Here is a 26,680-nt window from a genome sequence, read left to right as displayed (position 1 = left end):
GCTGGCCCCTGCCTTTTCTCCCTACTTCAAGGCGTGCTGGCCAGCCACATTTTCTTTGTTGCTCTTTCTCTTTATCCCCTTTGGCTTTTTTTTCTCTTTTCTCTTTGCTCTTCCTCCTCCGTGCGTGCTTCCCTCCCTCCGTCCCTCCCGCTGCCTTTCAGCCAGCCCTTGCCCACCAGGCTCCTGTAGTCTCCCACATCCCCACACAGGCCAACTGCAAGCCCTCCCCCTGCTTCATAGGGCCGCAGCCTGCATTCTCTCATCCTTCCACACTCCTCCACCCCTCCATTTCGGAATGCCGGGCACTGACCAGTGGGGTACCGCACGGATCAGTACTGGGACCGCAGCTTTTTACAATCTATCTTCAGGATATACAAGATGGTATTAGCAATAACATTCGCAAATTTCATCAGCTGGGTGGCAGGGTGAAATGTGAGGATGATGTTAGGAGATTACAGGGTGACCTGGACAGGTTAGATGAGTGGTCAGATGCAGTTTAATGTGGATAAATGTGTGGTTATCCACTTTGGTGGCAAGAACAGGACGGCAGATTACTACCTCAATGGAATCGATTTATGTAAAGGGGCAGTACAGAGAGATCTTGGTGTTCTTGTACACCAGTCAATGAAGGTAAGCATGCATGTACAGCAGGTAGTGAAGAAGGCTAATAGCATGCTGGCCTTCATAACAAGAGGGATTGAGTATAGAAGCAAAGAGGTTCTTCTGCAGCTGTACAGGGCCCTGGTGAGACCGCACCTGGAATATTGTGTGCAGTTCTGGTCTCCAAATTTGAGGAAGGACATTCTGGCTATTGAGGGAGTGCAGCATAGGTTCACAAGGTCAATTCCTGGCATGGCGGGACTATCTTATGTTGAAAGATTGGAGTGACTGGGCTTGTATACCCTTGAGTTTAGGGGACTGAGGGGTATCTGATTGAGACGTATAAGATTATTAAAGGATTGGACACTATGGAGTCAGGGAGAAAGTGAGGACTGCCGATGCTGGAGATCAGAGCTGAAAATGTGTTGCTGGAAAAGCGCAGGAGGTCAGGCAGCATCCAAGGAGCAGAAGAATCGATGTTTCGGGCATGAGCCTGATTCCTGAAGAAGGGCTCATGCCCGAAACGTCGATTCTCCTGCTCCTTGGATGCTGTCTGACCTGCTGCGCTTTTCCAGCAACACATTTTCAACACTATGGAGTCAGGAAACATGTTTCCGCTGATGGGTGTGTCCCAAACCAGAGGACACAGCTTAAAAATAAGGGGTAGGCCATTTAGGACAGAGATGAGGAGAAACTTCTTCACCCAGAGAGTGGTGGGTGTGTGGAATGCTCTGCCCCAGAGGGCAGTGGAGGCCCAGTCTCTGGATTCATTTAAGAAAGAGTTGGATCGAGCTCTCAAGGATAGTGGTATCAAGGGTTATGGAGATAAGGCAGGAACAGGATACTGATTGAGGATGATCAGCCATGATCATATTGAATGTCGGTGCAGGCTCGAATGGCAGAATGGCCTACTCCTGCACCTATGTCTATTGTCTATTGTCTATTTCCTTCCCTAAAGGGCATTAGTGAACCAGGCAGTTTTTTCCCAACAATCGATTCATGGTCATCATTAGACTCTTAATTCCAGATTTTTATTGAGTTCAGATCTACCATCTGCCATGGCAAGATTTTGACCCAGGTCCCCAGAGTATTAGCAGAGTTTTTGGATTCATAGTTTAGCGATAATACCACTAGGCCATTGCCTTCCCCTTAAATGCAGGCCAATGTAAAGGAATTGTTCATAAAAACTGGAAATTTTCATATGTCGGGGCTTTAAAATTACACCCCTGTACGGGATTGCACTTGTAAGTACAAGCTTTTGTATATTAGACATTCGTCAATCAGGGACCTTGTGTTTCGTGAAAACTGATGTAAAATACCTGTTCGATTAAATTTGTCAGCTCTTCATATTCCGCTATGAACTCTCCAAGCTCTCCTTTCCATAGGACCATTGATCACTTTGTTCACTCTTGTCACGACACGGGGTAAACTCTCCTGATTAATTTAAAACCAGCAACACAGGAAAGATTTATCCCGTGCAGCAATCTTTAAAAATTTGAGTGGCCAAGAACTATTTAAAGTAAAAATTAACAACCTTATTTCTTAAAGTATAACAGAGGATAATTAACTTACAACTATGCACAAGTCCTTACTCTAACCTATCTTTTACCTTCCCTTCTATAATACTAGTCTGATAAAACTCCCAATTAAGATTACCTAAACAAGATTTATTATCTCAAAACCAGGCAGCTTTCAGTTCTTCTATTTGGATCGTCCTGTGTCTTCTTTTCTTCTTCTTAGGGATTTCTGCTTCGCAGGTTATTGGTCGAAAATGGTACCTTTTAAGAGAGCTATTTTTCAGGCAGTCTGTTTACATACTAGGCTTGACAATTCTCCTCCAACCACAAGGGATGAATGCAGATTTCTCCAGCTTCCTCATTTCCCCTCCCACCTTATCTCAGTCCCAACCCTCGGACTCAGCACCACCTTCTTGACCTGCAATCTTCTTCCCGACCTCTCCGCCCCCACTCTCTCTCCGGCCTATCACCCTCACCTTAACCTCCTTCCACCTATCACATTCTCAATGCCCCTCCCCCAAGTCCCTCCTCCCTACCTTTTATCTTAGCCTGCTTGGCACACCCTCCTCATTCCTGAAGAAGAGCTTATGCCCGAAACGTCGATTCTCCTGTTCCTTTGATGCTGCCTGACCTGCTGCGCTTTTCCAGCAACACATTTTTCAGCTTGGCAATTCTCCTCTCAACTGTTCAATTTTTCTCAGTTTTATGCCCCAGAGCATCGGATTATGTCATTGGCTTTTAAGATTATCAATATACTCAATTCAAACTGGATTGGAAATTGGTATTTTGGGGGGAATAATTTAAACTGATTGGCCTAATTCGAATTTTTTTTGTCGTTTCCAGTCAACTAACTACCCCAGTAGTTGAAACACATGTTACATTGTGTCTTATTGAGAACACTTGGTGCTGTCACTGCTAGCTTTTAACTCTCTTCAAAGATATAGATCACCTACATCTTCACAACACTCTTGTAAGAACATTTACAGAATGTTTAAAAAAACACTTACAATCTTTTTATATTTCTCTAGCTTTCTCTCATGCTCAGCTTTTCAGTTCTTATTAGGCTATGTCATATTTTGTGCTTTTTTTTTAAGTTCTTTCCAATCTTATAAGCTGCTAAATGAAAATGTAAAGAACTGAAGATGCTGGAAATCAGAAACAAAAATAGAGATTGCTTTAAAAGCTTAACAGGTCCGGCAGCATTTGTGGAGAGAAATCAGAGTTAACATTTCAGATCAAGTGACCTTTCCTCAGAACCTCTGTTTTTGTTTCTAACCTACTGCCTGTCTTCATATATTAATGTATTTTTTGTTCGTTTGATATAATTTTTAACATTTCTAATTACATCATGGATGATGGGCATGCCCCTGAAATTTTTCTTACTTGTTGGAATCAATCTATTCAGTGTATTCAAAAATATCCTCTTAAATGTCTGTCACTGTAACTCTGTTAGCCTATCCTTTCACCTGATGTGCCTATTTATTTTCAGTTGAATAAATTTTCTTAAATGTTTTATGAACTTGTCCTGCATCTTCAAGGAATGATGAATCTACATGTCTACATTATTCTGTTTCTGCTTGAATATAACCATGTTTTTCCTTCCACAAAGTATCACTTCAGATTTAATTTTGCTAAAATGCATTTGGCATGCATCTGCCCTTTCACTGGTCTGTGTCAAACTGTCTTGTTCAATATTAACTATTTCACCGAGATTTTATCAGACCACAAATATTCAACTTCAGGCCACATAAATGCAATCAGAAAAACAATAAACTTAATACTCATCGCTGGGAAACTCAACTACATCCTTTCTTGACAATTGGAATGCCATCCAGTCAATGCCACTCTTTGGCACTCAGCACTTCACTCATTCTGTGCCAATATATTTCTATTTTATGAATCGATCTGTTATAGGTTTAATTTATCCAATGCCTTTTGTAAGTTTGTTTATGTACATCGCCTGAATTCACTTCATTAACTCTCTCAGTTCTTTCATTGATTAACTTATTTAGCAAGATCAGACAAGATTGACCTTCTGTAAATCTCCTCTGCCTGTTCTTTACAGATATTGTACTAAGGTGAGAGACTCAGTAAATTGTGTATATACTCTCTCAGGTTTAGAGAATGGAAGCCAATCTCATTGGAATGTACAGGTCCCTTTATAACGTGTGTTTCATCAATGCAAATTTGCTGTAATGCAACTGACAAATTGGGGACACTGTTTTTACAGTGCGAATTGCTAAAATGTGTGTTGGTTTCTCAAGCACAGTTTTTCTATCACGTGGAGTTGCACAAGAACACAACCATTGCATTCTTGAAGAACTGACTGTACGAGAGTTCGTGGTGATGCTGCTCCTTTAACAAGGTTATGTTTTCCTTGTTTTTTTATTCAGGTGATCATAAAGTCAGAGGTTCTAATATGTCTGGGTTTACTCTATGACCTGCTTGTGAATGTTTTTCAGTCCTTCTTTTAAAACACTGGTGCAATGAAAGGGGAGTGGCCAGTTCTCCCAGTTCAGGGTTTGGTTTGGTTTGGTTTTAGCAAGCAGTCAGTTTTTGAGGCTGCTGGTCAAAGAAACAGCTCTGTGCTGATCCTTTCTCTCTCTGGCATCTCTCCGGTAATAACCTGTACTTGGTTTTACCTTTATTTGCCACGGGGGTGTTTAGGGGGATGTTGCAAGTATTTGGAACAGCATCATTGGGTTGCAATAGAGTCAACTGGATTTTCAAATAGTTATTCTAAATTCAGTTTTCTTTTGTTTATTTGTGAAATACATTCTGTTTTGTTTGAAACTGAGTGTTTGCGTCAGCTGCATCACACCTGCTTCAAACAACTTGCAAAGTTCGGGTCTGGATAACTTTCTTGAAATGTTTTGAGGGGGTCTGGTCTGGTCCATAACACAATGAAACACTTTTGTTTGCGAGTGGTACAGGCAGATCATAATAAGCAAGGACCATACAGATCATAGCGTGTTTAGACTGTCTGAGGCATGCAGGTTCCACTACACAGGAGATATGTAAAGCAAGATCAACAGTGTGAGAGACGATTTCGGTACAAACAATTGAGATGTGCATGACCCCAAAGTGTAAGGGGAATAGAGCCATAGGGGTAGGGTAAAACATGCTTCTCTATAATAAAGGACGAGACATCTGCTGCTACGGATTGATAAGACCACTCACATAGACAGAGTAGAAAAACAAGTCCTTGATTGATAAGACCACTAACTCTGACAGAGAAGAATAAGTCCTTGACTGATAAGACTACAGGGTAGAAAAACAACTCGGGAAACTGTTGCAGACTTTGTGAGAATGTGAACCTCGTGACTCTTTAGAGCTATAGAGGGGAGGGACTTGTACTGTATTTAATCAGAAACATTGTTAGCCTGGGGCGCCTTTTTCTCAGAAGGGTGCCCAACTCTGCAGACTTGCTAATAAAACTTTGTTTTCCTGAATTTGTCTAGAGCGATTATTGAGAAGCGATTTTCGTTTCTAACAAACAGTAATGAGATGAACATTACTTGAAGTTAGGATGTCCATTCATTAGTCTAATAATGGCAGGGAAGAAGCTGTTCTTGAACCTTTTAGTTCGTGTGTTCAAGCTTCTGTATCTTCTGCCTAATGGATGCTGTGTGTAGGATGCTGCAGACGGCAAGACCTGAAGAAATGTCATAGGTCTTCAAAAAAATTGTATCTTGTTTTATTTGCTTTGAAATGCATGTATTTATTCGCTCTAAAAATATTGAGGCAAGTGAAAAATTACCATTTGATTGACAGTCAGCAATCATCCAGTCCAGTATCGAGAAGTTTGTTGATCTTCCAGTCAATGATTTGATGTGATTTATTGTAGTCACGTGTACCTAAGTACAATGACAAGCTTTGTTTGCTAGCATTACAGGCAGATTTTAGTATTATGATGTGGAGGTCGAACCCCTCTGTTAATTAAACCAGACACCCAGAAAAGCTCGCCTTACCTCATAATTTGTTAAAATACAGGTGACAGAGAACTCCTAAATTCCACTGTTTAAAGAAAAATTTATTTTCTTAACTCTAATAGTGAACACTAAACAACAACTATTTACAAATTCAAGCCCCACTTTTCTTAACTACTTACTATCTGATTCCAACTCTATAAAGATAATATACTGTTCCAATAACACACTTACTAAACATTACATTTAACAAACCTCAAAACCACACAGTCTCTGGCTTCCTCGCTGTCTTCCGTCTTCCGGCTGCTGATCTCCCTGGGTCATCTTCTTTCTTTTTACTGTGAGTACATTGCACATCAAAAGGTATCTTTGATAGGAGTGTTTTCTCATTTCTTTGAGAGCGAGATGTTCAATGGACAGTTAGCTCACCGACTCTCCAGCAGTTGTTCACTGTTCGATAGCAGTTGCTCTCCCTCTAATGTTCAAAATACCGGGTTTATAATTTGATTGGTTTCTAGGTGTTGAAACAATAAAATTCAAATTCCATTGACTTCTGGTATGCTGGGCATAATATAAACGAATTGGTTAAATTCAAATTGTTGTCAATACAACAACTAAACCTCAGGTATCCATTGAACAGCCAAATGTTATATTTGGAACATCCCAACCTTTAGCTGGCAGCTGTGGCTGTATTTTAAATTCAGAAAAGCACTTTCTATCTTAAAGTGACCAGACATGCACTCAACCTGGCAACAATAGGAAGCAAGGACATAGAGATCAGAGGGTGCTCAGACAGAGTGAGGCATACAGGTTACACTGCACAGGGAGGTCACAATGCAAGATCAACATTAACGAGGTGAACATTATTTAAAATGAAAGAGTCCATTCAGCAGTCTAATAACGGCAGAGAAGAAGCTGTTCCTGAACCTATTGGTGTGGGTTCAAGCTTCTATACCTTTTGCCTGATGGAAGAGGTTGTAGGAGAAATTACTCGGGTGTAATGAGTCTTTGCTGATGTTGGCAGCCTTTCTGCAGCAGTGAGCCGTGTAAATGGAGGCCATGGGTGGAAGGTGGGCTTCCGTGATGGTCTGGGCTGTGCACACCGCCTTCTGTAGTTTCTTACGGTCCTGGGCAGATCAGTTGCTGTAGCAGGCCGTTATGTACATGGACAGTATGCTTTCCACGGTGTGTCTCTGAATGTTGACAGGGGTCCTGATGGACATGCCAAGTTTCCTGAGCCACCTGAGGAAGAAGAGGAAGAAGTTGTGCCTTCTTGACCGTCGTATCGACGTGGAAAGGCCTGGTCAGATTGTTGGTTATCATCACTCCTCGGAACCTGATGCTCTCCACCCCCTGAACCTCCGCTCTGTTGATGTAGATGGGAGCGTGTTCTCATCTTTTCTTTCTGAAGTCAATGATCAGTTCCTTTGTTTTGCCAACATTGAGAGAGAGAGGTTTCCATCATTGCATCACACCAAGCCCTCTATCTGTTTCCTATATTCTGACTCATCATTGTTTGATATCCAATCTACCATGTGGTGTCATCAGCAAACTTGAAGGTGAAGTTTGTTTGGAATTTAGCTGTACAGTTTTGGGAGGACAGTAGGGGGCTGGGAGCACATCCTTGGGGCGGGGGGGCTCCATTGTTGAGGATTATGGATGATAACAATGGATGGAGACAAGGAAGTGTGTGGATTGAGTGTGCACTGTGGGGAATGTGGGATGGTTGCGTGACAGAAAATTATGTACTACAATCTATGGGAATTGGGAATCTGTCAGAGAGGCTGCAAGCAGTCACTAAGGAGATGGTCAAAGAAAGATATGGGTATTGCTTTAAGCTGGATGGGGGCAGGCGATCAACAAGCAAATCATGTGACGAATCTTCTTTCACCATAACAATTTATGATTAACTCGCCAGGTGAAAGTCCACTTCTGTTCCAAGCCTCTATTTAGTTCCAGTGATTCTGAAAGAAACTGAGATTTTGAAGTCTAGGAAAATCAGGCTGATCTTTCATTGGTGAGGTTTGTGCTGGACAATCTGAGTGTTTTATGGCATACATTCTGTCAGCAGGTTCATTTGCAATCTGGTTGTGGTCTCAGCTTCACACTTCTGTCTAACTATAACAAACCTTAACTCTCTTGTCAATGAAAAATCTGCACAACTCAAAATTGGCTTCATGGCAGGAGGCTGAGAGTGCTGGTCAAAGGGTGTTTTACGACTGGAGTTCAATTTAGATAAATGTGAGATGGTGCATTTTCGTAAGGCAAACCAGGGCAGGACTTATTCAGTTAATGAAAGAGCACTGGGGAATGTTGCCGGACAGAGAACCTAGGGATGCAGGTGCATAGTTCCTTAAAAATAGAGTTGCAGGTAGACAGGGTGGTGAAGAAGGCATTTGGCACGCTTACCTTCTTTGGTCAGAACATTGAGTACAGGAGTTGGGATGTCATGTTGTGGCTGTACAGGACATTGATGAAGCCACTTTAGAATACTACATACAATTCTGGTTGCCCTTCTGCAGGAAAAATATTGTCAAACTTGAGAGGGTGCAGAAAAGATTTACAAAGATGTTGCCAGAGTTGGAGAATTTGAGCTATAGGGAGAGGCTGAATGGGCTGGCGCTATTTTCCCTGAAGTATTGGAGGCTGAGGGGTGACCTTATAGAGGTTTATAAAATCATGAGGGGCATGGGTGGAGTGAATAGGCCAGAGTCTTTTTCCCAGGGTAGGGGAGGCCAAAACTAGGAAGCATAGGTTGAAAGTAAGGGCAGGACTTTTGGACGGAATTCAAGGTAAAGAATTTTCACCCAGAGGACAGTGGGTAACTGGATCTCATTGCCTGAAAGACTGGTGAAGGCAGAAACGTTAGAAATGTTTAGATGAATACTTAAAAAGCGAAAACATACAAGGCTATGGACTAAATGCGAGGAAATGGGATTAGAGTAGATTGGTGTTTGATGAACATTGTGGTCATGATGGGCCAAAGGGATCACCTTTTGTGCTGTAAGACTCAGTGACTGTGTCTCAACCTTGACATTATAACACTAAAAGGTAATTATCAACATTCCCTCAAAGGTTCAATGCATATGGCATGCCAACTTATCTGGCATCTTAATTTTGTTGTGTGTGGCCCTGAATGTGCACAGCTTAGCAGAAACATTGGACTTGCGGTGGTAATGTAAGAGCCGAAGCAGTCAACTTATATACTGCAAGGTTGAACACACAACAATTGGGTGAAACCTTGTGAAGTGGTCTCCTGGCAGGTCTTGACCATATGGATCTGATAGCTACAGCAATCACTGGCCAGAGTGAACATGGCCTCCTCTGGCCTCTGTCTGCCACTGTTAACATAATGATCCCCTGTATCTGTTCAGATAACAGCCTGAACTGTCATTTTAGTTCAACACCATTGAATGGGACTCCCTCAACCAAGCTAACAGGACATTCTGGGACTTCAAAACAACAAATGTGAGACAGAATAGAGCTGCGTTTGCCTGGAAAGTGTGGCTGGACTTGGGGTAGATACAAAGTCCTTCCCATCATCCTGTGTCTGTGTCTTTCAGGAAAGTTGGTGAGCAGGAACTTCAGGAGTGGGATCAGACACTGCAATGGCCCACAAGAGGAAATCTCACAGAATTGGAATCATTGGTTTCGGTCACTTAGGTAGGTCGAAAGAAAGAACAGTTTGCATTTTTAGACCATCTTTCACATTCTGAGAACTTCCCAAGGAATTTCACTGTCAATGAAGCTCTCATAGAATCATGTCAGTTAGTTTGAGCACAGCATGCTCCCAAAAACACAGAAGTAATAATGTTCACAAAAGCCTTTTTCTCGTAATGTTAATGAAGGGATAAATATGAGTCAGGCAGGATACCAGGCAAGTTGCTCTTCAAAAGAGTACTGTGGCACCTTTTCTATTTATCCAAGCAGCAGATAGAGTCTCAGTGAAACAACTCATCCAAAATACAGTACTTGTGACAGAGTCTGTGTTTTTTGGTTAGAGGAGGAAGATGCTGCATGTGCAGTGTTTCAGGTTTAGCCACTGCCTGAATATATTAGTTCACTTACTCAGTAGTACCCGTGTCCGCTTCCACTCACATTCAGCCTTCGCTCTGTCGATTCATGAGGTAAGTATTTTATATTGAAACGTCCCTTCCTGGCTGATCCCTGGCTCACACTCTCAATTCCCGCTGCTGAAACAGCAATGTGATAATTCATATCTGCGTATGTAATGATGGTTCAAGGATCAATAAGTCCCCTGATAAATAGAACTACTCAATAGTGACTTTACCGTGAAATCTCTGTTCAGCTGCTATTCAGGTGAAATCCAAAGGAAAAGACAGCAATGTGTCCTGATATTGAAGAGGAGTAGAAAAGGTCGAAATCTTCACTTTTCTTCATTTGCAGGTCAGTACCTGACAGAAATGATTGAGGAAAAGGGGCATCTGTATGGTCTTGAACTAGCTTTTGTGTGGAACAGAAATCAGGAGAAGATGGAAGGGAAAGTTCAAAAGGAAATGCAGCTGGAGGATCTCAGCATGTTTATTGAGCGGTGAGTGAGCTCATTTTCATGTGAAACGAATAATATAGCCCCGGTTGGAGTATTGTGGCCAGTTCTCTGCACATGCTTCCAGTAGGACATCTTAGACATTTACAAAATTTGCAAGAGATTCATGCAAATGAATGGGGGAGAGAGAGAGAAACAGAGGAGTTAAAAACATTGGATTAGCCAGATGGAAATTGATAGAACACTGGGTGAGGGAGAGAAGGAGTTTTCTGTGAGTGGTGCTGGAAAAGCTAAGCATAGGAGCAGTACCTTCGAGCCATAGAGTCATGCAGCATGGCCTACACTTGTATGCACCAATCATGCATCCCAGTTTGATCTAGTTCCCTTTTTCAGAACCATATCCTCTTCATAAACCCTGCATATTCATGACTCCAGCCAGAGGCCTTTCAAATGCTGTAATTCACACCACACTCTGCATGAAAATGTTACCTCTCAGGTCCTTTTTAAATCTTTCCCCTCTCACTTTAAACTGATACCCTCTAGTTTTGGGCTCCCCCACCCTGGGGAAAAGACCTTTGCTATTCACCCTATTCATGCCCCTCATGATTTTATGAACTTCTGTGAGGTTTCTATAAGGTAACTTTCAGGAACTATGAATCTGCACTCCAAGGTCTCTTTGTTCACCAGCACTCTCCAGGGCCTGACCATGAAGTGTAGAAGTCCTACCCTGGTTTACTTTTCCAAAGTGCAGCACCTCACAATTATCAAAATTAAACTCCATCTTCCATTCCTCGGGCCATTTGTCCTTCTGAACAAGGTTCTGCTGTACTCTCAGATAATCTTCTTCACCATACCACCTATATTTGTGTTATCTGCCAATTTACTGACTATACCTCCAATATTCACATCCACTTCAGTTATGTAAATGAAAAAAAGCAATGGATCCAGCACCAATCCTAGTGGCACCCCACTCGTCACAGTCTCCAGTCCAAACATTAACCCTCCACCACCAACCTCTGTCTCATACCTTCAACTCAATTTGTATCTAATTGGCTAGCTCCCCCTGGATCCCATATGATCTGACTTCACTAACGTGTCTATTATGTGGAACCTTGTTAAATGCTTTGTTGAAGTCCATATAGACAATGTCCATCGCTCTGCCTTCATCAATCTTCTTTGTCACCTCTTCAAAAAATTCAGTCAAGTTAGTCAGACACGATTTCCCACAACACAAAGCCATGCTGACTATCCCTAATCAGCCCTTGTGTTTCCAAATGCATATTTCCTGTTCCTCAGAATCTCCTCCAACAACTTACCCACTGCTGACATCAGGCTCACTGGTCTATAGTTCCCTAGCTTTTCCTTACAGGAAGGAGATCAAAATTGTATACAATATTCCAACAGTGGCCTAACCAATGTCCTGTACAGCCGTAACATGACTTTCCAACTCCTGTACTCAACACTCTGGCCAATAAAGGAAAGCATACAAAACGCCTTCTTCACTATCCTATCTACCTGTGACTCCACTTTCAAGGAGCTATGAACCTGCACTCCAAGGTCTCTTTGTTCAGTAACATTCACTCTGACCTTACCATTAAGTGTATAAGTACTTTTCCACATTAAACTCCATTTGCCACCTCTCAGCCCAGCTCTGCAGCTTATCCATGTCCCTCTGTAACCCACATCTTTTGACACTATCCACAACTCTACTGACCTTTGTGTCATCTGCAAATTTACTAACCCATCCTTCTACGCCTTCATCCAGGTCATTTATAAAAATGACAAAACAGCCGTATTACTTGTAACTGAACTCCAAGATGAACATTTCCCATCAACCACCATCTCCTGTCTTGTTTCAGCTTGTCAATTTCTGATCCAAACTGCTAAATCACCCTCAATCCCATGCCTCTGTATTTTGCGCAATAGCCTACCATGGAGAACCTTGTCAAATGCCTTGCTGAAATCCATATGCACCACATCAACTGCTTTACCTTCATCTACCTGTTTTGTCACTTCTTGATGAACTCAATAAGGTTTGTGAGACATGACCTACGCTTCACAAAACTGTGTTGACTATCCCTAACCAACTTATTCATCTCTAGATGATTATAAATCCCATCTCTTATAACCCTTTCCAACACTTTACCCACAACCAAAGTAAAGTCCCCTTCTCTATAATTATCAGGGTTTTCTCTATTCCCCTACTTGAACAACGTTTAAGACTTGATAACGTTTGCTATCCTCCAATCTTCTGGCACTTTTCCTGTTGACGATGACATAAAGATCAAGGTCAAAGACTCTGCAATCTCCTCCTTGACTTCCCAGAGAATCCTAGGATAAATCCCATCTGGCCCAGGGGACTTACCTATTTCCATATTTTCCAGAATTGCCAACACCTCCTCCTTGTGAACCTCAGTCCCATCTAGTCTAGTAGCCTGTATCTCAGTAGTCTCCTCGACAACATTATCTTTTTCCAGTGTGAATACTGACAAAAAAATATTCATTTAGCGCTTCCCCTATCTCCTCTGACTCCCCGCACAACTTCCCACTACTATCCTTGATTGGCCCTAATCTTACCCTCGTCATTCTTTTATTCCTGATACACTGATAGAAAGCTTTAGGGTTTTCCTTGATCCTACCTGCCAAAGACTTCTTCTCATGTCCCCTCATGGCTCTCCTTCACTCTCTCTTTGGGTCTTTCCAGGCTAACTTGTAACTCTCATGTGCCCTAACTGAGCGTTCACGTCTCATCCTAACATAAGCCTTCTTCTTCCTCTTGACAAGAGCTTCAACTTCTTTATTAAACCACGGCTCCCTTGCTCGACAACTTCCTCCCTGCCTGACAGGTACATAATTATCATGGACCCGTAGTAGCTATTCCTTGAAAAAGCTCCATATTTCAATTGTGCCCATCCCCTGCAGTTTCCTTCCCCATCCTGTGCATCCTAAGTCTTACCTAATCGCATCATAATTGCCTTTCTCCCAGCAATAACTCTTGTCCCGCGTTATATACCGATCCCTTTCCCTCACTAAAGTAAACATAACCAAATTGTGGTCACTATCACCAAAGTGCTTATCTACCTCCAAGTCTAACACCTGGCCGGGTTCATTACCCAGTACCAAATCCAATGTGGCTCTGCCCCTTGTTGTCTGTCTACATACTGTGTCAGGAAACCATCCTGCACACATTGGACAAAAACTGACCTATCTAAAGTACTCGAACTATGACAACTACCCCATGTCACTCTTGCTCCTATCAAGAATCATCTTTGCTATCCTTTCCTCTGCATTTCTATTTGGAGGCCTATAGAAAGCTCCCAACAGGGTGACCTCTCCTTTCCTGTTTCTAACCTCAGCTCACACTACCTCAGTGGATGAGTCCTCAAATGTCCTTTCTGCCACCGTAATACTGTCCTTGACTAACAATGCGACACCACCCCCCCCCTCCCTCTTTTGTCTTCTTTCCATTTCTTACTGAAATATCCAAATCCCCGAATCTGCAACAACCATTCCTGTCCCTACTCTCCCCATATCTTTGAAATGGCCCCAACATTGAAATCCCAGGCACCAGCCCATGCTGCACGTTCACCCACCTTTTGCCGGATGCTCCTGGTGTTGAAGTAGAGACACTTTAAACCAACTTCTTGCTTGTCAGTGCCTTCTTTTGACCTTGAAACCTTATTTCTGACCTCACTACTCTAACCTCCTATATACTGGAACTACAAGTTAGGTTCCCATCCCACTGCTGAATTACTTTAAACCCTCCCAAAGAGCATTAGCATATTTCCCACTAAGGATATTGGTATCTTTCTGGTTCAGGTGAAGACCACCTTCCTCAGAAAGAGCCCTAATTATCCAGGAATCTGAAATCCTCCCTCCTGCACTATCCCTGTAGCCCACATATTCAACTCCTCTCTCTCCATATTCCTGGCCTCTCTAGCACATGGCACGGGCAACAAACCAGAGATAACAACTCTGTTTGTTCTCGCTCACAGCTTCCACCCTAGCTCCCTGAATTTAACTTTTTGATCAGTTCTATCTTTTTTCATACTGAATTTAAAACCAGTAGAATTGGACTGAGTGAGGCCCTGAGATGTTGAATGTATCTCCAGGTCAACCAACCAAGAGCATTCTGTTCTCAGTCCCCAGAAAAAGATGGGACATGGGTGTCCCTTGTTCTGATGGGATTTGTGTTGTGACATTATAGACTGTTATTGTTTCCCTCTGCCCTGCTCCAAGGTTCTTCCCTGCACAGTGAATTTTCCCCTGTTAATGGGAAAAGCCAGTGATGAAGCAGTTTGCAGTTTGATGATTTTCCCATTTTTCCCTTGGATGACGGTTATTAGCTGTTTCTTTTCCCCAGACGTGCTGACCTCATTGTGGAAGTAGCTCATCCTCAGATAATAAAGGACTACGGTGAAGAGTTTCTGAAACATGCGGATTGTATGGTATGTTTGCCTTTCCAATTCACCCATATCTGTCACTTGTGCCAATTGGACACAAACCAAAACTAGATCATTCTGTGAGTGAAGGCCAGGCTGGGAAGGGAGATAGAATCATAGAATTTTACAGCACAGAAGGAGACCATTCAATCCATTGTGTCTGTACCAGGGCCCAAAAGAGTAACCCAGCTCATCTAACTCACCAGCCCTGTCTCCATAGCCCTCTAACTTCATCACTTTCAAATATATATTCTTCTCTCTTTTGAAACCTCTGGTAGAGTCCACCTCCACCACTCTCCCCAGCAGTGCATTCCAAATCCTGAGTAAAGAGGTTTCTCCTTATTTCACTCCTAGCTCTCTTGCTGACAGTCTTGAATCTGTGACCCTTAGTTACTGACACAAGATCATAAGACATAGGCGTGGAAGTTAGGCCACTCAGGCCATCAAGTCTGCTCCACCACTCAATCATGGCTGATAATTTTCTCATCCTCGTTCCCCCACCTTCTTCCTGTAACTCTTGATCCCCTTAAAAATCAAGAACCTATCTATCTCTCTCTTAAATACATTCAATGACCTGGCCTCCACAACCTTATGTGGAAGTGAATTCCATAGATTCACCACTCTCTGGCTGAATACGTTTCTCCTTATTTCTGTTTGAAAAGAACTTCCCTTTACTCTAAGGTCATGCCTTTAGGTCCTAGTCTGTCCTACTAATGGAAACATCTTTCCAACATCCACTCTGGCCAGGCCATTCTGTAAGTTTCAATTACATCCCCCCCATCCTTCTAAACTCCATCGGGTGCAGGTCCAGAGCTCTCAAACGTTCCTCATACATTAAGCCTTTCATTCCTGGAACCAATCTCATGAACCTCCTCTCAACATGCTCCAGTGACAGTCCATCTTTGCTGAGATATGGGGCCCAAATCTGTGCACAATACTCCAAATGTGGTCTGACCAGAGCCTTATAGAGCCTCAGAAGTACATCCCTGCTTTAATATTCAGGATATCCTTCTTCACTCTGTCAAAATTGTTCATAATTTTGAACACCTCAATAAATATTTCTTAATTTGTTTACTAAATGCAGTTTACTAGAAAAAAATGTAATTCTTTTTCTGTTTGTATCTCATTGAAAACCTTAGATCCCATTCCATAAAGAACAACTCATGGATAACAACAACAACTTAAAGATCTTTAACAAAGAAACATTGCAAATCACTTAACAAGGGCAGGATCAAGAAAAGACACTGAATTAAAAATGGAGAAGTTCAGCAGGGCAACCCAACATGGTGGGAGTTTCCAAGGAGAAAAATGAGGTGAAGAGAAGAAGAAGCTTTCAGGGAAACAACTCCAGACAGTGCATTCAAAGGTGACATGGCTGTCCATTATACGGGGAGGGGGGAGTAGGCCTCCTGAAGGCAAGAGCCTTTGTTTGAATCCCAGTGACACTGTTAACACCCAGGGATTGGACTGAGGCTCCCTGTTGGATACTTTCAGCCATTACATGGCAATGACCACCCCATCCAAATCAGACCAGTTCAACTTGAGGCCAAAAGGGTGACAGATTTGGCAAGTGATATCTTACTGCAGAGGGTAAATAGCGAATGATCGTTGTCCCAGTTCAGAATCTGTACTGACAGGGTATTTCCTGATTCTACTGGAGCAATGGGAATGCAACTTCGAAAGAACGTTTCCACCCAGGCAGTTATGAGAACTGGGAATGTCACACAACAATTTTATCAGTGAGAAAATAACAACACACAGGAATTAGACAGATAGTGAACTGTGGTACAGGCTCACCAAGCTGAGTGGTCTCATTCTGTACTCTAAATTCTATCTTTCAAGAATAAGACTTCAAAGAAAACAGCTTGCACCTTCCAATCTCACAAACTAAACAGTTAAAAAGACTCTCTTCTCGCCCAGGCACTGAGAAATTTCAACACATGAGAGACTGTAGTTGGGATATTCCCACTTGGTGGGGTGTCCCAGGTGCCGATTGATTGCATTTCCCAATGCTTTCCACACTGGAATAATGCATTATACCCCACAGGTTGGTTCTCCAACTGCATTTGCTGAACTGGGAGTCGAAACTAAATGTCGAGAGGCAGCAAGCAGATATGGACACACCTTATACATACCCAGTGGGGCCCTCTGGGGGGCAGAGGATATCCAGAAAATGGCTTACAGAGGAACCCTGAAGGTGAGAGCACTAGTGGTCTACAGGAACTAGATATTGTTTCTCAGTGGGGTCAAAGAACAGTTGACATTTGCTGATCTTTCTAAAGTGTAACTGACTTAAGTTCCTGAGTCACTCAGAACTCCAGCAGCAGTTCTGATCACAGCAAGTTACAAGGTGTGAAGCATATCAGAGGGAACTGAAGGAACTAATTGGAAGATGGTGACAATCTGAACATAGAGATTCAGAGTAACGTGTGTTACATGTGGAGTGTGTGTGTAGAGGTGGACGTTCAAAGGGACCTCTATGCCTGTTACATCAAGTTGGAAAAGGGTCTGTTTGTACTGCACTGAAGTAAAAGGATGGTTTGGCAGGACGGAATGGGCAAGTCTAACTGGTAGTTGACCTTTGCCCATCCCTACAGGGTCTGAAGGTGACAATGAGCAAACATCCAGACAGCTTCAAACTGCGAGGTCACCTCCAGGAGCTGAAGGAAAGCACGAAGGGCCAGCGGGTTGTGCTGTACGATGGGCCAGTGAGGAACCTGTGTGACCTTGCACCGAACAATGTCAACACCATGGCTGCTGCAGCCATGGCCGGACACACTCTGGGCTTTGACCATGTGCAAGGCAGCCTGGTGGCTGATCCTGAGTAGGTACCTTTTGCATTATCAAACATTCATTCCAAGACATGGGAGCCAAGCTGACCTTTCAGAAAGACTCAGGGTTGTTGCTAATGAAGTAGGTTACACAGAAACAGCCAGAAGTTAGTCCTCAAAATAATAGGATTTGCACCATTACGAGCAGATAGTCAAATCTGAATGAATCTGTGGGATTCTTGACCATGGAAGAGATAATGAAGGTGGGTTGGTAAGTGTGTGCAATGCTGAGGGAGACACATTTTTAATCAATAAGGGTATCGAGGATTATCAGAAAAAGGTGGGAAAGGTGGAGTGGAGGATTATCAGATCAGCTGTGACCTCACTGAATGCAGAGCAGACTTGATGGGCTGATGGCCTAATTCTGCTCCTATGTCTGATGGTATAAGTCTAACCTGGAACCAATACTTTAGGTCCGGAACAGGATACAGTTTTGAATATGATGCCTGACCTGAACTGGTCACTGTATTCAAAAGATTTTCAAATGTCTTTTGAATGAGTTTCTATTATAAGTTGAAATTTGCTGTCTGACTCTGCAGCCTATTGAATTTTCACATTGTGGATATTGAAGTAACTGGTCCAGTAGACAAGTCCTCAGGCCATGAATTTACAGTCAAGACAAGCCGGAGGAACCCAGCCCCTGTGGGGGAAGTGACAGGCATGGCTACTTACACTTCATTCTGGAGCAGTGTGCTTAGTAAGTGCAAGATTGCAAATTACTCTCCGACCTTTGCTCAAACACAGGTCAAGCAGCTTAATGTCTCCTTAATTCTTTTACTAGCTTGTGGAAGACCTGATGTTCTGAGAAAGTGTAAAGTGAGTCACATTTATGCAGTACATGCTCATACATCAAAATATATCAAACTATATAACAGGCAATAAAGAACTTTTTGATTTGTAATGATTGTTTCATATAAGTAAACATCTGATAAATGAACCTTCAGGATGTTAGATTGGAACAAATTCCTTGAAGGACTCAAAGAATCAGATTCTATCTGAACTCTTAAAAATTGGACACTTGGTTTAAGAGAACAAAACTTGCAGAGATCCAAGAAAAGAGCTAGTCAGCGCAGGCGTAGTGGGTCAAAGTGCCTGTTCTTTGTTTTTTCATTGAGCTGGCATGAGAATGACTGACCAAATTGTGTGTTGCAAGGACATAAGAACTAGGAGCAGGAGGAAGCCATCTGGCCCGTCGAGCCTAATCTGCCATTCAATAAGATCATGGCTGATCTTTTTGTGGATTCAACTCCACTTATCCGCACTCTCACTGTAACCCTTAATTCCTTTACTGTTCAAATATCAAGCTTTGTCTTAAAAACATTCAAGAAGGTAGTCTCAACTGCTCCACCGGGCAGGGAATTCCACAGATTCACAACCCTTTGGGTGAAGAAGTTCCTCGACTTTCTGCCAAAGTAATTATGAGTCCAGTCAGGCCTCCTTTCTGAGAATTATTTGTCTGTAAATGACTTGTGTCTCCATGGGATGGTGCACTGTTCTGAGCAGATGCTGCCCTCTCCTGGATTTCTGTTGAGCTTACAACACTCAGGTTTTTAAAAGCCGATTTTGGGAAATATGAAATCAGAAGACATTTCAAAAGAATTGTAGGAGACAGGATTCCGAGGAGATTTACCAGAATGCTTGCTGTGCTGGAGAGGCTGTGCTATGAGGAAAGATTGGAGTGTCTCGGATTGTTTCCCTTGGAGCAGCGGAGGTTGAGAGGGAACCTGATAGATGTAGAAGATTATGAGGGGCAAAGATAGAGTGAATGGGATGGCGCTTTTTCCATCAGGACAGGAGTCAGTAACCAAGGGCATGGATTTAAGGAAAGAGATGGAAGGCTAAGAGGAAAGTTGAGGAGAAATATTTTCACTCAGAGGACAGCAAGAGTCTGGAATTTGCTGCCTGAAAGAGTAGTCATTCAGAAACTCTGTGAAAATGAAGCAGTGTTCAGATTTTCACTTTTTGCTCTGGCAACTATGACAATAGAGGCCAAAACCTGGAAACTAGGATGAACATCATTAGGTCTTTGTTAGACACGATGGGCTAAATGGGAGAAAGTGAGGACTGCAGATGCTGGAGATCAGAGTCAAAAGGTGTGGGTGCTGGAAAAGCACAGCAGATCAGGCAGCATCCCAGGAGCAGGAGAGTCAATATTTCAAGCAGGAAGAATTCACTATTTCATCATTTCTGATGAAGAGGTTATGTTCGAAACATGGACTGTCCTGCTCTTCAGATTCTGCCTGATATGATGGGCTGAATGGCTTCCCTTTTGCTGTAAATGCTCTTTGAGTATTATAACTGGCATGATTTATCGGTTGATGGAGAAAATGAATAGTTCAGAGTCTAAACATAGGCCGAGTGAGAGCTGGCCAGAATTCAGCATCTTAGTTTGTTCCATGTCCATAAACCAAATTGAGGAAAGACTGGGAAGCCTACAGGAATATACTGGTCCAAACATGAATTATTAAAAAGCATTCTTCCTCTTAGCCATTGTCATCTCTGAGCATGAACAGAAACATAGCTTACTTGAAAATTGCACTTGAGTGATTATTTACTTTGATCTGTTGTTGAATCACTAACATTTTCCACCTCCCCCCTCCCCCCCCCCCAATCACCCTTTCCTTAGACTGTAAAGGTCATGGAGGCAAACTCTTTCTTTGTTGAGGAGTCATCCAGTTTGGCTGTGCTGAGGAACAGAGCCATCCATTCAGGTCCTCAGAGGTATAACTGTCTTGCAAAATTATAATAAACTGCATCTGCAAACTATTTTTCACTTTGTGTTTACTTAGATTTGTTGTACAGCAGCATATGTTTCAGAGCCTAAATATGGGCAGGTGGTATCCCTGAGTTTGGTGAAACAATAGGGATTGGTCCTCAACTAGCTGGGAGATACTAGTCACTGTTGCAGGGGCACAGGGATTTGAATTAAAAGCAATTCTCAGTGAGTTAAGCCATGAAACTACCATTGACTGTCATAATTTTGATAATGTCCTTGAGGGATAGAAATCTGCTGTCCTTAAACAATCTAGTTTACATGTCACTCCATACCCACAGTAATGTGTTGCCTTAATCTGTCCTCGGAAGGGATGTGATAGTGAGACTCTCAGGTAACTCGTCGGTGGGCTGGGGTAATGGAGCAACTTACAGGAGGGACAGAAACAGGTTCTAAAGGCTCAGAGGTAATCATTATAACTTTTGAAAACTGGGGCACGCTAGGAACATTATTGTTGATCTGTCATTGGTGACCACAGCTACTTTTCACTTGCATATTTGAGGAGAATCGCACATGTTCCAGCTTCCAGCCTCCTAATAACCAAATAATAATATTTCTTGAGGAATGCATTTTACTTAAGAAGCCAGGGATACCTGTCCAAGAACAGAAAATGGTGCAAAGTCTCTCAGATGTAATAATGCCCTGTCTCGATTAAGTTCTTGTGAGTCAAAGCTGAGATTCACGTCCATTCTGATTCATTAGTTTGGGGAACGGACAGACGGGCAGTTCTGTAGCTGCAGACGTGTCTGTTGAATGCCGTGTTGGCTCCCTGGTACCTGAGTCAGGGATGTCACTGAGCAGCTGCAGGACATTTTGAAGGGGTGGGTGACAAAACAGAAGCCTGGTACACATCAGTGCCAACGATATAGGCAGAATAAATGATGAGATCTTGCATGAAGAGTTTAGGGAGCTAGGCAGTGTATTAAAAATAGTATCTCAAACGGTGGAATCTTTCGATGACTCTGGGTGCCACATATTAGTGAGGACAGAAATGGGGCAATATGGCAAATAAATGCATTGCTCAAGGGTTTGTGCAGGAGAGGGGGTTGCAGATTCTGGGTCACTGGGACTGTTTCTGGGGAAGATGGAACCCAAGCAGGTAGGATGGTCTACACCTGAACCAGAATGTGACCAACATCCTTACGGATGGGTTTCCTACTGCGAGTGGTTTTCAATAGTTTGACGGAGGAAGGGGACACAGAGTGTACATCCAATAGGGACACAGCTTAATTTAGTGAAGGAATCAAGGCAAGGGGAGTTCAGCTCTGTTGAGTTTCAAGGGAGTAAGGTGAGATAGATGGCCTCTACTTTAATGCTATGAGCATTATAGGTAACCATGAGGTGGAGGTGGGTGGACAAAGTCAGAAGACACACGACGCCAGGTTATAGTCCAACAGATTTATTTGCAATCACAAGTTTTCAGAGCACTACTCCTTTGTCAGGTGAAGTGGAGGGAAGTGCAAGGCACAGAATTTATAGGCAGAAAGATCATTGCAAGATAATTCCAGGTAATTCAGAGTGTCAAAAGACAGTACAAGTGGTGTGAGTGGAGTGTTGACAGGCTGAATTAGATTAGATGGGATTGCAGGAAAAAGTGAGGACTGCAGATGCTGGAGATCAGAGCTGAAAATGTGTTGATGGAAAAGCCCATGAAGAAGGGCTTATGCCCGAAACATCGATTCTCCTGTTCCTTGGACGCTGCCTGACCTGCTGCGCTTTTCCAGCAACACATTTTCAGCTAGATGGGATTGCAGTTGACAAAGAGGAGGTTTTAACAATTTTTGAAGATCTGAAAATAGGTAAGACCCCCTCGTCTGGATGGGATTTATCCTTGGATTCTCTGGAAAGCCAGGGAGGAGATTGCAGAGACTTTGGTGTCGATCTTTATGTCATCATTGTCAACAGGAATAGTGCCAGAAGACTGGAGTGTTGTTCCCTTGTTTAAGAAGGGGAGTCAAGACAATCCTGGTAATTGCAGGTCAGTGAGCCTTACTTGGGTTATCAGTAAGGTGTTGGAAAAGGTTATAAGAGATAGGATTTATAATCATCTGGAAATGAATAATTTGATGAGGAATTGTCAACACAGTTTTGTGAAGGGTAGGTCTTGCCTCACAAACCTTGCTGAGTTCAGCAAGAAGGTGACAAAACTGGTGGATGAAGGTAAAGTAGTTGATGTGGTGTATAGGGACTTCAGTAAGGCATTTGACAAGGTTCCACACAGTAGGCTATTGCACAAAATACGGAGTTTCGGGATTGAAGGTGATTTAGCGGTTTGGATCAGAAATTGGCTAGCTGAAAGAAGACAGAGGGTGGTGGTTGTTGGGAAATATTCATCCTGGAGTTCAGTTACTAGTGGTGTGCTGCAAGGATCTGTTTTGGGGCGACTGCTGTTTGCCATTTTTATAAATGATCACGATGAGGGCATAGAAGTACAGGTTAGTAAATTTGCAGACGACACTAAGATAGGCAGAGTTGTGGATAGTGCCGAAAGATGTTGCAGGTTAAAGAGGGACATAGATAAGTTGCAGAGTTGGGCTGAGAAGTGGCAAATGGAGTTTAATGCAGAAAAGTGTGAGGTGGTTCATTTTGGAAGAAGTAACAGGAACGCAGAGTACTGGGCTAATGGTAAGATTCTTGACAGTGTAGATGAACAGAGAGATCTCGGTGTCCAGGTGCATAAATCCCTCAAAGTTGCCACCCAGGTTGATAGGGTTGTTAAGAAGGCATATGGTGTTTTAGCGTTTATTGGTAGGGGGATTGAGTTTCGGAGGCACAAAGTTATGCTCCAGCTGTACAAGACACTGGTAAGGCCACACCTGGAGTGTTGTGTACAATTCTGGTCACCATATTACAAAAAGAGTGTGGAAACTTTGGAAAGGGTGCAGGGAAGATTTATTAGGTATGGAAGGAAGGTCTTAAGGAGAAAGGCTGAGGGAACTGAGGCTGTTTTCATTGAATAGAAGAAGGTTGAGAGGTGACTTAATTGAGAAGAATAGGATAATCAGAGGGTTAGATCGGGTGGACATCGAGAGCCTTTTTCCTCGGATGGTGATGGCTAATACAAGGGGATATAGCTTTAAATTGACAGGTGATAGGTTTAGGACAAACATTAGGGGTAGTTCCTTTACTCAGAGAGAGTAGGGGCGTGGAATGGCCTGCCTGCAACAGTAGTCGACTTGCAGACATTAAGGGCATTTAAATTGGCATTGGGCATACATATGGATAATAATGAAATGGTGTAGGTTAAATGGACATCAGATTAATTTTACGGGTCGGTGCAACATCAAGGGCCGAAGGGCCTGTACTGTGCTGTAACATTCTATGTTCTATGAATAGCAAGTAAAGGGCTGATCTATGATCTGATTAATTGAGGCAGAGAGATAATTACATAAAATCAATAATAAGATGGTGATAGAGACAGACCAAATGGCTGGAATAACATGATATGTATAAGAGTCACATGATGAGGGTCTAACCAAAGTAACAAGTAACCCAAAACTGTACAAATTAATAAAGGTAGAGAGACCATAACAAGTTATCAAGGTGATGGTGTCAAGGAAGATTTTATAATCAAAGGATAGTACGGTGGGGTTAAATGAAGTGCACCATGAACCCAAGATCATAGTTAAAGCCTGAGATTTCAAATAAACCTGGTGGACTATGACCTTGTGACTTCTGACTTTGTTATAGGCAAGACAGTTGAGTTAAGGGTGTGGATTGACACATGGAATAGTGATGTTGCCAACACAGAGACGAGGTTGAGGGTGGGGCAGGACTGGCAACTCAACATTCTAGGATGTAGGATCTTCAGGCAGGACAAGGGAGGATGTGAAAGAGAAGGTAATGTAGAGTCAGTTAGTGTAGAAATGGGGGATAGTATCTTGGAAGGGTCTTCAAATAAGAATTTGTGGGTCAACTTAGGAAGAAAAAGGAAGCAGTCACATTATTGGGAGTGTGTTACAGTCAGGAGCCAATAGAGAAGCAGCTACATCAACATTTCATTGAGGTGTACAGTAGGGGATTTCAACTTCCCTAACATTAATGGGATAAAAGTAATGTAAAGGGTTTAGAAGGTGTTTGTAGTGGTAGTGGGGGAGCTTTTTGTTATAACAACTACAACACAATAAATTGTAAATTTGTTAAGGAAAAATAAAAAATGGTCTGCTTTTCGGGTTAGAGGGAGACAAATTGTATTGAAATAAGGCAAGATCTAGCCAAAGTAGCTACCTGTGGGTAAATCTATACCAGTGGTGAAAATACAGGTCTAACATGTTCCCTTTCGTGTGAAAATGCAACAGTAACACACTCAGAGAACCCTGAATGTCGAGGTTTATTCAGGACTCAATAAGAAGGAAAAGAAAGGCTTTTGATAGGCTCAAAGGAGCAATTCAATGGAGGCCCTAGTGGAGTATAGAAATTGCAGTGGCATTCTTAAGAAAGCAATTAGGAGCATAAAGACAGGGCATAAAAAAAACACTGGTGGGCAAGATTAGGGAGAATCCCAGGAGTTTCTACAAGTATCTCATGGGGACAAAGGATACCAGGGAAAGAATAGGGCCCATGTGGGACCATGGGAACGAGGTGTGCATGGACCTAGAAGACTTAAGCGGGATATTAAATGAGCATTTCACATTTGTCTTCACTTGAGAGAAGGAGCATGTCGGTCCACAATTCAAGAAGATGATTGACTGTGAGGTTCTTGAGCAGTTTGATAGAGGGAGTGAGGAGACATTGCAGATTTTGGCAGGTTTAAAAATGGGCAAAAGCCCAGGTCTGGATGAGTTGTGTCGCAGACTGCTATGGGAGATGAAAGAAGAAATTACAGAACCTTCACTGAAAATTTTAATTTCTCTCTGGCCACAGGATAAGAAGGATGGTTAATGTGGTTCCACTTTTTAAGAAGGGTAGTCGAAATAATACACAAGTGAGTCACACATCAATGCTAGGGAAACATGGAGAAAATTCTGGAGGAAACATCTCTTCTCCATTTAGAGAGGCAAGATTTGATCAGGGATACTCCGCATGGATTTATCAGAGGAAGTCATGCTGAATAATATTGATTGAATGTTTTTGATAAGGTGACCAGGTGTGTCGATGAGGTTAGTGCAATTGGTGTACTTTATGTAGATTTCATTGAGGCCTTTGACAAGGCCCCACATGGAAGACTGATTAAAACAAAAATAAAAGCATATGCGATCCAGGGTATCTTGGCATTGAATCAAAACTTGGCTTCGTGGCAGGAGGCAGAAGGTGGTAGTAGAAGGCTGTTTGTGTGACTGGAACCAGTATCTAGATGATGTACCACAGGGATTAGTGCAAAGTCCATTACTGTTTGTGGGATTTCTAAATAATATAGATGAGAATGTGGAGGGGATGATACGCAAGTTTATGAATGACACAAAGTTTGGCTGGGTGGTTGACAGAGGAAGAAGGTCTCAGGTTACAGGAGGGTATCAATGTGTTTGGTCAGATGGGCAGATGGAATGAACTCTGGGAAATGTGAGAGTACTCCCATGCACTTTGGAAGACTTAACAAAACAAGAGTACTCAATGAATGGCAGTACACTAGAAAGCTCAGAGGAACAGGAATCTTGAGTTACCTGCCCACAGAAGGACTGGCTAACAATTTAGTTAAGAAAGGATGCACGACACTTGACAACCTTTTCAACCGGGGGGGGAGCAACTTTCAGGGATTCAATGGATACTGAGATCTCTCTGCTCATCTACACCACCAAGAATCTTACCATTAGCCCAGTACTCTGTATTCCTGTTGCTCCTTCCAAAGTGAATCACCTCACACTTTTCCTCTAATTAAAGTCCATTTGCTACCTCTGAGCTCAGCTCTGCAGCTTATCTATGTCCCCCAAAACTTACAACATCCTTCGGCACTATCCACAACTCTAATGACCTTAGTGTCATTTGAAATTTACTCCGAGAAGTGAGACATTGCTCTCACCCAATGCACTGACCCTTCTTGGCTTCTACACTTTCCTACTCATTCACTGGGAACACTTCGTCACGTCTCCTGCTCATGTGTCACTCTTCATCATTGTTGTCATACTGAGTCCCTCCCTCATTTCA

The 26,680-nt window shown here is 42.6% G+C and overlaps 1 protein-coding gene across 2 annotated transcripts; it reads left to right on the top strand.

Annotated features, from left to right (window-relative positions):
* The first annotated feature begins 7,675 nt into the window (after nucleotides 1-7,675).
* aspdh (aspartate dehydrogenase domain containing) lies at nucleotides 7,676-20,582 on the top strand. Of its 2 annotated transcripts, none has more exons than XM_043681696.1 (8): nucleotides 7,676-8,068; nucleotides 9,610-9,709; nucleotides 10,454-10,598; nucleotides 14,917-15,001; nucleotides 17,043-17,192; nucleotides 17,593-17,819; nucleotides 18,366-18,523; nucleotides 20,453-20,582. In XM_043681696.1, exons 2-8 carry the CDS (start codon nucleotides 9,655-9,657, stop codon nucleotides 20,488-20,490), a joined length of 858 nt encoding a protein of 285 aa, XP_043537631.1. In that variant the 5' UTR covers nucleotides 7,676-8,068; nucleotides 9,610-9,654; the 3' UTR covers nucleotides 20,491-20,582. The 2 variants fall into 2 exon arrangements, with proteins under 2 accessions (XP_043537631.1, XP_043537630.1); XM_043681695.1 differs by having other exon boundaries at nucleotides 7,677-8,063.
* Nucleotides 20,583-26,680: the final 6,098 nt, after the last annotated feature.

Source organism: Chiloscyllium plagiosum, chromosome 42, assembly GCF_004010195.1.
Source record: "Chiloscyllium plagiosum isolate BGI_BamShark_2017 chromosome 42, ASM401019v2, whole genome shotgun sequence".
Taxonomy (NCBI): Eukaryota; Metazoa; Chordata; class Chondrichthyes; order Orectolobiformes; family Hemiscylliidae; genus Chiloscyllium; species Chiloscyllium plagiosum.
The sequence above is the reverse complement of the archived record's forward strand: the minus strand, read 5'-3'. Positions and strand labels throughout refer to the sequence as shown.

Coding starts and splice junctions, on each gene's coding strand:
- aspdh (XM_043681696.1), top strand. CDS start 9,655: ATGGCCCACAAGAGGAAATCTCACAGAATTGGAATCATTGGTTTCGGT. Junction 10,599..14,916: donor CTCAGCATGTTTATTGAGCG/GTGAGTGAGCTC, acceptor TCTTTTCCCCAG/ACGTGCTGACCTCATTGTGG. Junction 18,524..20,452: donor ATTCTGGAGCAGTGTGCTTA/GTAAGTGCAAGA, acceptor CCCTTTCCTTAG/ACTGTAAAGGTCATGGAGGC.